This window comes from Durio zibethinus, chromosome 6, assembly GCF_047325235.1.
Source record: "Durio zibethinus cultivar Kanyao isolate XHJ-2024 chromosome 6, ASM4732523v1, whole genome shotgun sequence".
In the NCBI taxonomy this organism is placed as follows: domain Eukaryota; kingdom Viridiplantae; phylum Streptophyta; class Magnoliopsida; order Malvales; family Malvaceae; genus Durio; species Durio zibethinus.
Window position 1 is genome coordinate 28,423,549 of NC_143167.1, and position 13,747 is coordinate 28,437,295.

General features: G+C 25.3%; 1 protein-coding gene across 1 annotated transcript; it reads right to left on the minus strand.

Moving 5' to 3' along the window:
- Positions 1-9,800: 9,800 nt before the first annotated feature.
- Positions 9,801-10,705, minus strand: LOC111285956 (stellacyanin-like). The gene is made up of 2 exons (XM_022875681.2): positions 10,284-10,705; positions 9,801-10,129 (listed from the first exon to the last, which is right to left on the minus strand). The coding sequence occupies exons 1-2, from the start codon at positions 10,462-10,464 to the stop codon at positions 9,918-9,920; spliced, it is 393 nt and encodes a 130-aa protein (XP_022731416.2). The 5' UTR covers positions 10,465-10,705; the 3' UTR covers positions 9,801-9,917.
- Between the last annotated feature and the right edge of the window lie 3,042 nt (positions 10,706-13,747).

The window sequence follows — 13,747 nt, forward strand, 5'->3', positions numbered from 1 at the left end:
CTATCCAATAAATTATCAACTATTCAATAGCTTTAATTTTAGTTTTCAAAAACATTTTGATTATGAATAATTCTTAATTATTTTTTTACAAAAGTCTTCTTGAACATTCAATATCTTCAATTTTTGTTTTAATTTGTTAAAATTTTTCATACTTACATTATCTTAATTTTGGGTGATTGACTATAAAAATAGAAAGAATTGATCGATATGTCAACTTATGTATTTAAAATTTAAACTTCATAATAATATGTAATTAAGGAAAATAGAGTTTTCAGCTGCTTGGCTTAATGGCTAAGACAGTCTTAAAGAAGACATCAAGGCTAGGGTTCGAACCCCAACCTCTCCCCCTTCCCCTTAATGTAAGGCTCTACCCCCCTTGAATGACCAAAAAAAAAATTAAGGAAGATAGAAAATTTTCATTGTAATAAATCATTGATTGATAGCTCAATCTTTGTGATTTAACATTTATGAGTATATATGTGTTATATATAAATATAATGATGATATGACAAAGGTGACAAATACAACATCTGTTGTAAAAAAATTTTCATTTGTATTCTTCTTTTTTTTTTTCTTTTTTCTTGAAACATTGTTTAAATATTGTTTTTTTTATATATATTTTACACCAATTTTCTATATTTTATAATAAGCTCTAAAGGGTGGTGAAAGATTATGACTTTGTAAATATTATTATTATTATTATTTGTAATATGTTCTTTTATTTCTTTTATTTAGTCTTCTATTTTTGTAAATATATTTTTCCTTTAAATTAATGTATTAACTTTTATATTATAAAATACCTTAAGTACTTCATTTAAAAATCTATTGCAACTTGATTTTGTATACAAGTCGTTTTAGCCAAAGTTTATACATAGTTGATGTTAAAAAATAGCATGTTATTGTATAGGTCCAAAAAATTAATTATTTGTTTTGATTAGGGAGCTTAGTGGTTTTTAATGGTTTGATTTGATTCTTTCTATGATTATTTGTTATTCTGCAATTTTTCTCTAACAAAAATTTCAAAAGAAGACCCACATTACACAAAAAATTTAGAAGCTGAATGAGAAGGATATAAAAGTAAAGCTCATTAATTATATAAGAATTACCAAGGATGCTTTCAGTATGACATTTTTTGTCAAATTTAGAGCATCAATCAAAAATATTTGATTGATTTTCTTTTTTGGGTAATTTTTGAGTTACAAATGAGATTTCGTATTCTTTTTTATGTTATAGTGGATTTTTTTTTTCTTTTTTAGAAGTTACAGTTGATTTGATGTTTTATTTTTATATAGCATATTTGTCTTATTAAATTGGCTAACTAATTTTTTTAGTTATCCAAAATAATATGAATATATGTAGTTTTATTTTAGTTTTTATATAAAAGAAAATACTATTTTATATTAAAAGGTGTATGTATTATTAATTGATTTTTTTCTATTGTAGTTATTTGTTAAATTTCATATAATTTTTTTTTCATTTTTTATATTAAGTTTTATGTTTTTTACATGAGTATGTTTGGACGATGTGAATTTATTTAAATACATTGAATATGCTTTATTATTTTATATGAATTGACTATAACTTTCTATCATTCACCAATTTATTAACTTTTTTTTCTAATATTATTATTCATTCTATATTTGAAAATTTGTAGAACATTTTGAAAAGTTAATTTTTTATGCAACATTTCAAATGAACTTTTATATTTTAAATAGTTTATGTATTTTGAAAAGTAAACATAATCATGTCAACATGTTTATTTCATTTAAAATAAATAATGTCTATTTGTATGTATATTTTTAAAAAAATTATTTTTATATAAAGTTTATTAATTATATTATAATTAAATTTTGACATATAATTATATATTCATGCCTCGTACGGGTTTAAAATTAGTGTAAAGTAAAATTTAGGGGAAAATAAACTAAATAAAGAATTAGTGGGAGTTGGCCAAAGATGTAGCGTGGATGCTTCATTATAAAGTCTTACAATTAAAGTGGTTTCTCATTTTATCAATTGAGCATTAATTTAGATGATATATATGTTAATCAGACTATTGAATGTTACGAAAGGACTTAACAGCATGATATCTTCTGGTTTTAATTTATTCTTAAGTTTTAAAGATTGGTATTTCTCTAAACTTAGAATTCGAGTATCAAGTGTATTGGATCTTGTTTATTGAGAATATCTTCCTGAATCGCTTTCCTCATATGAAAAGTATGTTAGACATAAAGATCTTTTCATGATCAGAGTCATATTTTTGGGTATACAAATACATTTATGTATTTGAGAGTATATCATTTTATCATTATTGTAGTAAAATTAATCAAATATAATTTAGTATTATGTAAGATTTATAAAATATATATATATATATATAATTTACACTTTCAAATGATAAATCCTTACCTAATTTTTTGTTATGATTCATTAATTAAAAGATTGTAATTAAAAAAATTTGTAGGTAAAATGTTCCCATGCATACTATTATGGAATAAAGATACCAACCTAATTAATTCAAACCAAAAATACAAAAATTTTTGGTAACCTAAACATGTCCTAATCTTGACCTAACTGATGATTTCCTTCTCTTTTCTTTTTTATACTTTTAGACTCCAATAAACAAATAGAAATCTTCTGTTTATTATTAAAAAAAAAAAACTTCAACCATTACCTTTCCAAATGTGAAAAAAATGTGAAAGGATCAAAATAATGTGTCATTCTTTTTCTACACTTGGCTATCACCTTCCCAAATACGTTAAAAAAGCTAGTATTAGAAGTCTTTGGGCACCGTGTCAAAGCCAAATTTCTCAATTTTCCTCTCATTTATAACCGGCCATGAGGGGAGGGGCAGACAAAAGCAGAAAAAGCAGAGAGAGTACTTTACTTATTATAGAGGTTGAAAATTTTATAATCGCATTAATAATTTCAATCACAAATAGTATAATTCAAGACCCTCACGAATTCTTGGCAAAATATTTAAAACTCTTCTGTCATCTCCTTATTACAATCAAAATCTCAAACTGTATGGCAAATAAGACATCGCAGAAAAATGAATGCCCTCTCTCTCACACTAATTCTAGTTTAGAACTATGTTTTAGTTACACGAAGAAGGCTACAATAAAGGACAGGAAAGTAACGGAGAGACCAGCAACACCTAAAGATGATGCTGCGTTGCCTGGGGTTGGTGGGGTGGCACCACCATTATCCCCGGTGGGAGATGGGGATGAAGAGGCTATTGTATAATTATTGTTTTCTAAATCATACATTATATTTTGATTTAATTAAATCAATATGTTCTTTATATATCGTAGGTTTTGATTTCTTAAATTGTCAATGTCTTTATATATCTTCTGAACTAACGTTTTTTTTATATTCGCTTTTATGATGTAAGTAAGCTACAATACGAAGAAGTAGGTTGAAAGAAAAACATATCAGAGATATTAATTTAGAACCATCTGCGGCACCTATAGATATTGGCTATTGACTGAATCCTTTAGAGGCAAATAAACATATTGTTGGATCTAACTCTGTTACTTCTAACCCTTCAATTGATATTGGATCTAACAATACGGGAGGTCCAGGTTTGATAGTACCCCATCAATTGATTATGCTTTAAATTTGAATGCAGGTATGATATACTCCAATTTTAGAATTCGAGTATAATGATAAAAGTATTACGATTTTACAAATATATTTTATATTTGTTGTAGTTGATAACAATGGTCAACAGAGGACCAGAGGCTGGACAACTTTAAAGGAATTGTTTACACTACCTCCTAACGAGTGTATTGTAGTGTCTACAAACTTTGATAGGCAACCAATTGGTGAAAAGGCTCAACTATTGGCTGGATTTCTAGGCATACTAGCCCGTAATGAAATGAAATTGTCTATTCATTATGAAACATGGCATAATGTTCCAAAAGAAGTTAAGGCCGATGCGTTAAACTTTATTGAAGTATTAGTATAATTAATTACATATATTCAAATTTTTTATTTTACATTTTGTTTACTTATTCAAAATTTTCTTATTGTATTATTACAATCAAGATTTGTACTTGAAAGACTAACTTCATTTGTGCTTAAGTCATTGGGAAAGAAATAGAAAGATTATAAGCACAGTTTAAAGAATAGGTATTTCGATCAAAATACTATTGTAAAGGCGATGATACAAAATCTACCCCGTAATGTGATTAGGTGACAATATGAACAACTGGTTAGATTTTGATTCTCAAGAAAAAGAAAGGTACTAGTTTATAACTTTGTATAATAGAATGAAATGATGAAAGTGTTTGATGGTTTCAGTTGGTAATATTTGTATTTCTATCATATATGTAATTATTTTTTATGACAGGAAAGAGAACAAATTAGGATTGGTAGCAGAAAGCACTATAAATATAGCCATACAAGTTGATCAAAAAGTTTTGCAAGAAAGCAAAAAGATATCGTAAGTTTATGATAATTAACTTATTCCAATTAATGAACTTTTTCTGTCGTTAAAAGGTAAATATGCAAATTAACATTTATTGTTCTGTTTTAATAGATTTGATTGTTTCAATACATAATATTAAACTTATCGAAAGTTTTAAACTTAATTACACAGATGATATGTATGAAATGCTACTGTTTACGTATATTTATGCCTTTAATATCTGGTTGTTGTTATTGTTGTATTTTAACAGTTCGATAGCTTCAATACTTGATATTAAGCTTGTCCAATTGATTGAACTTAGTTTCTATGGTTGATATAAGAGAAAAAATTATCAGTTATGTCTGTTTGAGAATATTTTTACATATAAAAGGTAAATATACAAATAAATTTTAGATGTCTTTCAACATATTGAATGGCTTCAATCCTTCATATTAAGCCGAAAAAAAATAATTGAATTTGGTTTTCATGATCGATACGTGTGAAAGCCCAAAATGCTTTTATTCTTTATGTATGTTTAAGACTATTGTGTTGTTATAGGGCCAAAATATAAATAAATGAGATTAAAATTGTTCAAAATTTTAATATTTGATTGCCATGATTGATATGCATAAATAAGTTACAGTTGATATGTATCATATCAAATAACATATATTTTTGTACAGGAGAATGAGATGGGCAGTACAATTGGATGTGTAAAACTTTTTCGCATAACACAAAAAAAAATATGAATCTTATATGAATGTCGAAACAAAAGAAATTATGGTAATTTTTATCATCTATTTTAACATAAAGTAAATATTTACTCTTTTTAGCATATAATCAATTAACTATTAAACTTGATAGTTGTATATGACAAATTCACAGGAGAAAGTGAAATAGAAAATAGCTGCTGAGATTGAAGTAGCATCTAAAGGTTCTCTCAATATGCAAAAAATGAAAAATTGGATATTCATAGAAGTTGCTGAAAAAGAAAGGCATGGATGGGTCTGAGGCCTTGGATTGGGTCCAACACTATCTGCCTGCTATCGATATAACTCTTCGTAATTTACACTCTCAGCAAGTCAGTTTTCGTAAGATATTTCAATATTGAGAGGAGAGTTGCAAACTATGCAATAATGTTTTTAGTAAATGAAAGCATAAAGAGAACAAGAGCGTGCCAAAATTGAAGAAGAACGTGCTAAAATGGAGCTAGAGCATGCAAAATTTAAGTAGTTACATGATCGACTCGATCATCTTATAAATTTTGTGCAACAATAATTTTCAGAAAATGATCTTGGTGCTCCACCAACTCAGGTATTATATTTAGTAAATATTAAAATTTTTAAATTAAAAAAAAGCATACAATGAAGTGTTAAAAATTATATGGTATTATTCAGTAGGTTATTGAGCACGCTAGTGACCAAAGTAAAAAAGTTTCTTCATCAATTGGCAGCCAGCAAAATGTATGCAGTCATCCATTTCATACATTTTAATTTTTAATTTTGTTAATTTATTAAAAATATTTGAATGTTATTATACTAATTATTAAACTTTGTATTAATTAGATGTATATTTAAACATGAGCGAAGTTAATATTAATTTTAGTTTTTGAATTTAAGCTCTTTACTGAAAATAAAAAATAAAAATATATATTTTTACATAATGGCAGCGTTTGCGTTAGGCAATGCCTCTAAATGAATAACTTAGTGGCGTTTGTATAACGGCACTATTTTCGACAAATGCCACTAGTTAGGTGGCGTTTTTTATAGAAACGCCACTAAAGCAACGACGTTTTTCTCATAACAACGCCAGTGAATTAACGACACTTACAAAATACAAACGCTGCTAATATTGATATATTTTTAGATTTAAACGCCTCTAAAGTAACGGCATTCTTTGTTACAAATGCCGTCAATGCAATGGCATTTTTCTTATAAAAATACCATTGAATTAGCGGCTACTACAAGATACAAACATCGTTAATATTGAGCCATTTTCATATTCAAATGCCTCTAAAGTAGCGACATCTCAAAGATATAAATGTCGCTAAAAGGGCGATGTTTCATATATAAACATTGCTAATATTGAGGTATTTTTTTAAAAACGTCGTTATTTACCGCGATGCATGTATCGGCGGCACTCTGCATGACGTTTTTCATAAACGTCGTAAACCTTATAATGGCCTTAATAAATGTCACTAAACAATAAAAAAAATATCATTAAAAACCAAAACCCCTATAGTGATTGCTAGCTTTGGAGTAGTAGTGCAATGGCCTAGGAAGGTGCAAATGTAGAATTTCTTGCCTATGATTCTGAGAGTGATTCTTGTTGGTCCAGTGGTGAAGTTTTAAAGTAGGTTGCTCATGTTGCATGGTTGATAAGCTTTCTTGGTAGCCTCGGCCACATCATGAAATCGAGTGGTATAGTTGAAAATTGCATGCACAATTGATGAGATTAAAACCAACATTAGAATTAAATTAGTGTGTTTTAATCATATTGAAGAACTTAAAAACTATGCAGTTTCAATTTCATAAAAGATCTTTACTCTTAAGTCCTTACCTAGAGTGTTTCCAACCATGAAGGTCTTGCCATTAGCCTATGTTTGGTAAGCTGAAGTACCAGTAGGAGGAAAAGTCCAACCCAATGTGTCTCCAATCGTGTTAAGTCTCTGGTGACCTATATGGAGCTAGGTTTGGTGCAGAGATTGGTGAAGAAGAACTAGTTTGGGAAGCTAGAGCAAGGGCAAAAAGCTAAGGAGTAGAAGTTAGTGGAGGTGTTGGTAGTTTAAAATGTAGTGCATCTCATATTGGATAAAAAGATTTAATTATTGATGAATAATAATTTTTGTATTAATTTTATTGATATATTAAATAATTATATTTGAATAAAGATAATTATTATATGATAAATGGTTATAACTATTTAAATATAAATATATTATTGTTCATAAAAATTATGATTATACAAAAAGTTATAATAATTTAAATAGAAGTTTATATCTATTTATTCATTATAAATATATCATTTAATATAACCATTTTTATTACCTTGGATTGAAGAGTTTGAGATTTTGTTGTATCTTATCAGTAAAATTACCTTTAAGAAAATATTTTTTACGCCTCAAAGCCAAAATTATTTTATATTATTTCTCTTCTCTTTTTTTTTTAATAATTTAAAAGCAACTATGAAATTCATATTTCGCATGAAGAACATATAAGGAAAAGAAATTGGCGAAATTAGCAAATTTAACTTTTGAAATAAACATGAAAAGCCTTAATTATCCAAATAATTTCTTGGTGAAATAAATATTAAATACAAGATGAGTTTCTCATTATTATCTTTATAGTTTTTATATTCTAATAAACGAATTGATGATTAATAATTCATAAGAGACTTTGAGTTTCATTAAATTTTACTTTCTTTATTAATTATTCTTTTAATTCTGAATTAAATTATTTAATTTATGATTTATGATTTTATGGTATGTTATATGTGGATTTTCTTGATCATGGTATTAAATGGTCATAAGCAAAAAATGGACATGGATTACTTGTTAGCTTTAGTTATGAATCTTTTATAGTCTTCTTATATTTTAGTAAAACCATGATTATCAAATAAAAATGATAAAATTCTCAAGAATTATTTTATGTCATAAAAGAAATTATGAATTTATAAATCTTTTCACAAAAAGAGTAAGTATATATGTTCTTATCATAAAATTATATTTTATGGTCCATATTCCATGATTGCATTTTATTGACAAGAAAATAATGCATGATTCATATATATTATTTTATTTATATAATATTATATCAACAAGAAATAAACATATTATCTAAGATAATTTCAATTCAATTAGAGAAGTTATATAATTCTTTGTAAATTTTTAAAATGTTTTCTATTTGTTGGGTGAAAAAAATTCATTTATTTTATAATTTGGACACAAAATTTATCATATTGATGGTTATACATGAAATTTTAACTGTTTTTAATGACATGAATTGCGGTGGATATAGCTTTAGTGTCCATAATCAAATAACTTTTAAATATCCAAGAGTTGGAATGAAAGTCTCAAAAGAAGACTATAAAAAGCAAGAGTTTACTAATTTTGAGGGATTGGTGCATACTCTCAAATTGAGTTGAAATAAAAGTTTTAGAACTTTTATTGAAAAAAATATTAAGATATAATATATTTATTATCTTTTACTATGGATGAATTTGGAGGCCTTCTACTTAAACAAAAGCAACCATTAAATAGTGAAAAGATAGATAAAAATGCAACTTCATTAAGCATATATAATATCTTGATAATTGAATAGGACATTATTTAATAAAAAAATGTATATTTGCACATAGTGGGGTGCTAAGAATCAAAATAAATAAAAATTACCACCATAGTGTTGTAAAACTTTAGTATAATACAACTTATTAAAGTAAAATAAAAAATAATCTTTAAATATCTTTAAAAAGACTAAAATAACTTGATTTATTCATTAGGTTTATTCAATTGTACTAAAAGAATAATTATATTAAAATATATAAAAGTGTAAAAATAAAATGGTTGAAATTTTATATTAATGAGTATAGAGTTATGGACACAACCAATACTATTTATTTTTTAAAATGACAAGAGTGAGGTAATAATGTCTAGAGCATATAAATGATAAACAAAATAAAAAGTTTAGATATATTAATCTAAAATGATTATATTAGAGATTCAATCTCAAGTTGAGGTAATTACTATAAAAGAAAATTAAATTTCAAGATATTTGGTTAGTAGTATTATAAATAGAATGAATTTAAACCCTTATTATTAGACACTAATTATGAGAACCTAACTTTGAATTAGTAACCTCAACTATAAAATTTAATAAGTAAAAATAAGTTATTGTTATATGTTTATTAAGTACTAATAAAATTCATTCAAAATTTAAAAACTTATGCAATCTATTAAGTGAGAAGAATAAGTTTTTATATTCTTAATGGAATTTATTATTTAAATGTCTAAAATAAATGAGATATAATGAAAACTTTATCTATATAAATATGAAAGTAATGTCTCTTCAACAAGAAGAATTGAGATCTTTCTTATAAATGTTGATGAATAATAATTTGGGTATTAATTTTATTCATATTTTAAATAATTTTATTTGAATAAAATCAATTATTATATGATAAACGGTTATAACTATTTAAATATAAACAGATTATTATTCATAAAATTATAATTATACAAAAAATCATAACCATTTAAATATAAATTTATATTTGTTTATTCATTATAAATAAATATTTCAGAATTTTTATTATTTTTGATTGAAAATTTTAAAATTTTATTGTATTTTATAAACATAAATGCAATTAAAAAAAATATTTTTGACACCTCAAAATTAAAATTATTTTTTATTATTTCTCATCTCTTATTTATTTATTTTAACAGGAGTAGAGGTCGAGAAACAGGAGAAGAAGGTTGAGGAACAGGATTTAAAGGCTGAGGAGCAGAAGACTAAGCCGCAGCACTAACGTTTATTGCCAACTTTTGACCTAGAATGCAGTGGCCAGGAAAGGCGCAGAGGAAATAGTAATCCCCAGTTTCATCGAGGGTAACAGTTGCAGGACTTTCTGAAAGTAAAAAAAGGGGACTAACAGCGCTGCAAGCATCATAATTCGCTCTTGTGACTCTAGCCACGTTGTGTGCTCCAGTAGCAAAATTAAAAACTGCACAAAATTTCACAATAACATGTCATAACCAGGTCATGCTTAAAATTGTTATCTTCGGCCCTCTGCGGCTCTAATTCGTTCAGGGAAAAAAAACAAACGAAAAGAAGAAACAAGTTTCCGAAATTTTCATTTTTCCCTTTCTGATACTTACCAAGAGTGTCTCCAACTCTGAAAGTCTTGTTTGCAGCCCATATGGTGTAAACGGCAGGGCCTGGGGGAACAAGCCAACCTAAAGCATCCCCGACAACATAAGTTGTCCGTGCCGACGAGCTCTGCAACATCGTCGCTATAGCAATAGCTGCAAGGAATACTATGTTCAATATTCTTCCCATTTTTTTTATTTATTGTGTTCCAGAAAATTCAGGTCGCTCCTTTTCTCTCTCACGCTACTCTGTGTTGGCTCTTTTTCAGGGGAGAACTGAAGTTGGAGAGATTCACTCTTTTTTGTCATATTTATAGGCAAAACGCTTTGATATTCCGGATGGAATGCTAGTTGTTTGATGGACGACACGTGTAATATTGGTCAGCAAGATGAACGCACCGAATTCGGTTGGAGAGCGGTGCAATTTCGCCGAGTTTTGGGACTTTTTGCCACGCTAAAGACTGAATTTATTCTCTTTTAAATTCCCAATATTTTTACCTTATATGAACATATCTTATATGAATAAGTTGTAATTAATTTGATTAATAATATAAATTAAATTAAATTAAAAATTAATTACCAATGAATATATTTTCATATCTTCTATTAGGACATCAGAATTTTTTTTTCTTTTTAAGCACTCTAACATATATTGTTATAAAATATTATTAATTTATTAAATGATAATTTTTATACATTCTATAAATTACTTTTATTACTTCAATTTTTAGTTTTTAGTCAACTTAATTTACATAAATATATAACAGGCAAAGTTTTAGATAAAAAAAAAAGAAAGAAATAATCTTACTTAGAAAAGCTACATTTTTGGCATGTGGGTAGATTTAAAAAATTACCATATTTCTTTTAATAAATGCATTTTAATTATTTGAAATATTTTTATTACTTAAAGAGTAATTAGTTAAGCTAAATTAATTCCATTTATTCTCTTTTAAATACCCAATGTTCTTACCTTATATAAATATGTTGCAATTAACTTGGTTAATAATACAATTAAAAAAAATAAATGGAAAGCTAATTACTCATGAATTTATTTTCATATCTTCTAATTGGAGCACTAGAAATACGTTAAACACCTTACTAATTTTATATCTTATAAAGTATATAAAAGACAAAACCATTAGTAAAAAAGGGAATTTGTTCTATATAGATAATTTAATTTTTTTGACATGTGGTATGTCATAAATAAATGCCATTTATCCTCTAATTAATGGATTTAACTTGATAAATTTTTATTTTAAAATAATTTGTTATGGCAAAATTAATTACATTTATATTATTTAAATATCAATATTCTTGCCTTCTATAAATATCAATATTTTACATATCTTCTAATAGCTATTTATAATTATATAAATATATTAATTTACTAAAACAATCTAGTATATATAATCGCTTTAATATATTAACTTTTGACAAAAAAAACCAAATAAGTCAATATATATAAATTAATATTTTATTCATGAATAATCTCAAATGATATTATATGTTTTGATCTTAATCAACAATTTTTTCAATTTCTATCCAATAAATTATCAACTATTCAATAGCTTTAATTTTAGTTTTCAAAAACATTTTGATTATGAATATTTCTTAATTATTTTTTTACAAAAGTCTTCTTGAACATTCAATATCTTCAATTTTTGTTTTAATTTGTTAAAATTTTTCATACTTACATTATCTTAATTTTGGGTGATTGACTATAAAAATAGAAAGAATTTATCGATATGTCAACTTATGTATTTAAAATTTAAACTTCATAATAATATGTAATTAAGGAAGATAGAGTTTTCAGCTACTTGGCTTAGTGGCCAAGACAATCTTAAAGAAGATATCGAGGCTGGCGATTCGAACCCTAACCTCTCCCTCTCCCCCTTCTACCTCCCTTGAATGATAAAAAAGAAAAAATTAAGGAAGATAGAAAATTTTCATTGTAATAAAATCATTGATTGATAGCTCAATCTTTGTGATTTAACATTTATGAGTATATATGTGTTATATATAAATATAATGATGATATGACAAAGGTGACAAATACAACATCTGTTGTAAAAAAATTTTCATTTGTATTCTTCTTTTTTTTCTTGAAACATTTTTAAATATTGGTTTTTTTTAATATATTTTACACCAATTTTCTATATTTTATAATAAGCTCTAAAGGGTGGTGAAAGATTATGACTTTGTAAATATTATTATTATTATTATTTGTAATATGTTCTTTTATTTAGTCTTATATTTTTGTAAATATATTTTTCCTTTAAATTAATGTATTAACTTTTATATTATAAAATACAATACGTACTTCATTTAAAAATCTATTGCAACTTGATTTTGTATACAAGTCGTTTTAGCCAAAGTTTATACATAGTTGATGTTAAAAAATAGCATGTTATTGTATAGTCCCAAAAAATTAATTATTTGTTTTGATTAGGGAGCTTAGTGGTTTTTAATGGTTTGATTTGATTCTTTCTATGATTATTTGTTATTCTGCAATTTTTCTCTAACAAAAATTTCAAAAGAAGACCCAGATTACACAAAAAATTTAGAAGCTGAATGAGAAGGATATAAAAGTAAAGCTCATTAATTATATAAGAATTACCAAGGATGCTTTCAGTATGACATTTTTTGTCAAATTTAGAGCATCAATCAAAAATATTTGATTGATTTTCTTTTTTGGGTAATTTTTGAGTTACAAATGAGATTTCGTATTCTTTTTTATGTTATAGTGGATTTTTTTTTTCTTTTTTAGAAGTTACAGTTGATTTGATGTTTTATTTTTATATAGCATATTTGTCTTATTAAATTGGCTAACTAATTTTTTTAGTTATCCAAAATAATATGAATATATGTAGTTTTATTTTAGTTTTTATATAAAAGAAAATACTATTTTATATTAAAAGGTGTATGTATTATTAATTGATTTTTTTCTATTGTAGTTATTTGTTAAATTTCATATAAATTTTTTTTCATTTTTTATATTAAGTTTTATGTTTTTTACATGAGTATGTTTGGACGATGTGAATTTATTTAAATACATTGAATATGCTTTATTATTTTATATGAATTGACTATAACTTTCTATCATTCACCAATTTATTAACTTTTTTTTCTAATATTATTATTCATTCTATATTTGAAAATTTGTAGAACATTTTGAAAAGTTAATTTTTTATGCAACATTTCAAATGAACTTTTATATTTTAAATAGTTTATGTATTTTGAAAAGTAAACATAATCATGGTCAACAGTGTTTATTTCATTTAAAATAAATAATGTCTATTTGTATGTATATTTTTTAAAAAATTATTTTTATATAGAGTTTATTAATTATATTATAATTAAATTTTGACATATTATTATATATTCATGCCTCGTACGGGTTTAAAATTAGTGTAAAGTAAAATTTAGGGGAAAATAAACTAAATAAAGAATTAGTGGGAGTAGGCCAAAGATGT

Excerpts from the sequence above, each read along its gene's own strand:
- LOC111285956 (XM_022875681.2), bottom strand. The coding sequence starts at position 10,464 with ATGGGAAGAATATTGAACATAGTATTCCTTGCAGCTATTGCTATAGCG. Across the intron at positions 10,130-10,283 it reads CAGAGTTGGAGACACTCTTG|TTTTTAATTTTGCTACTGGA; the intron begins GTAAGTATCAGA and ends AATTTTGTGCAG.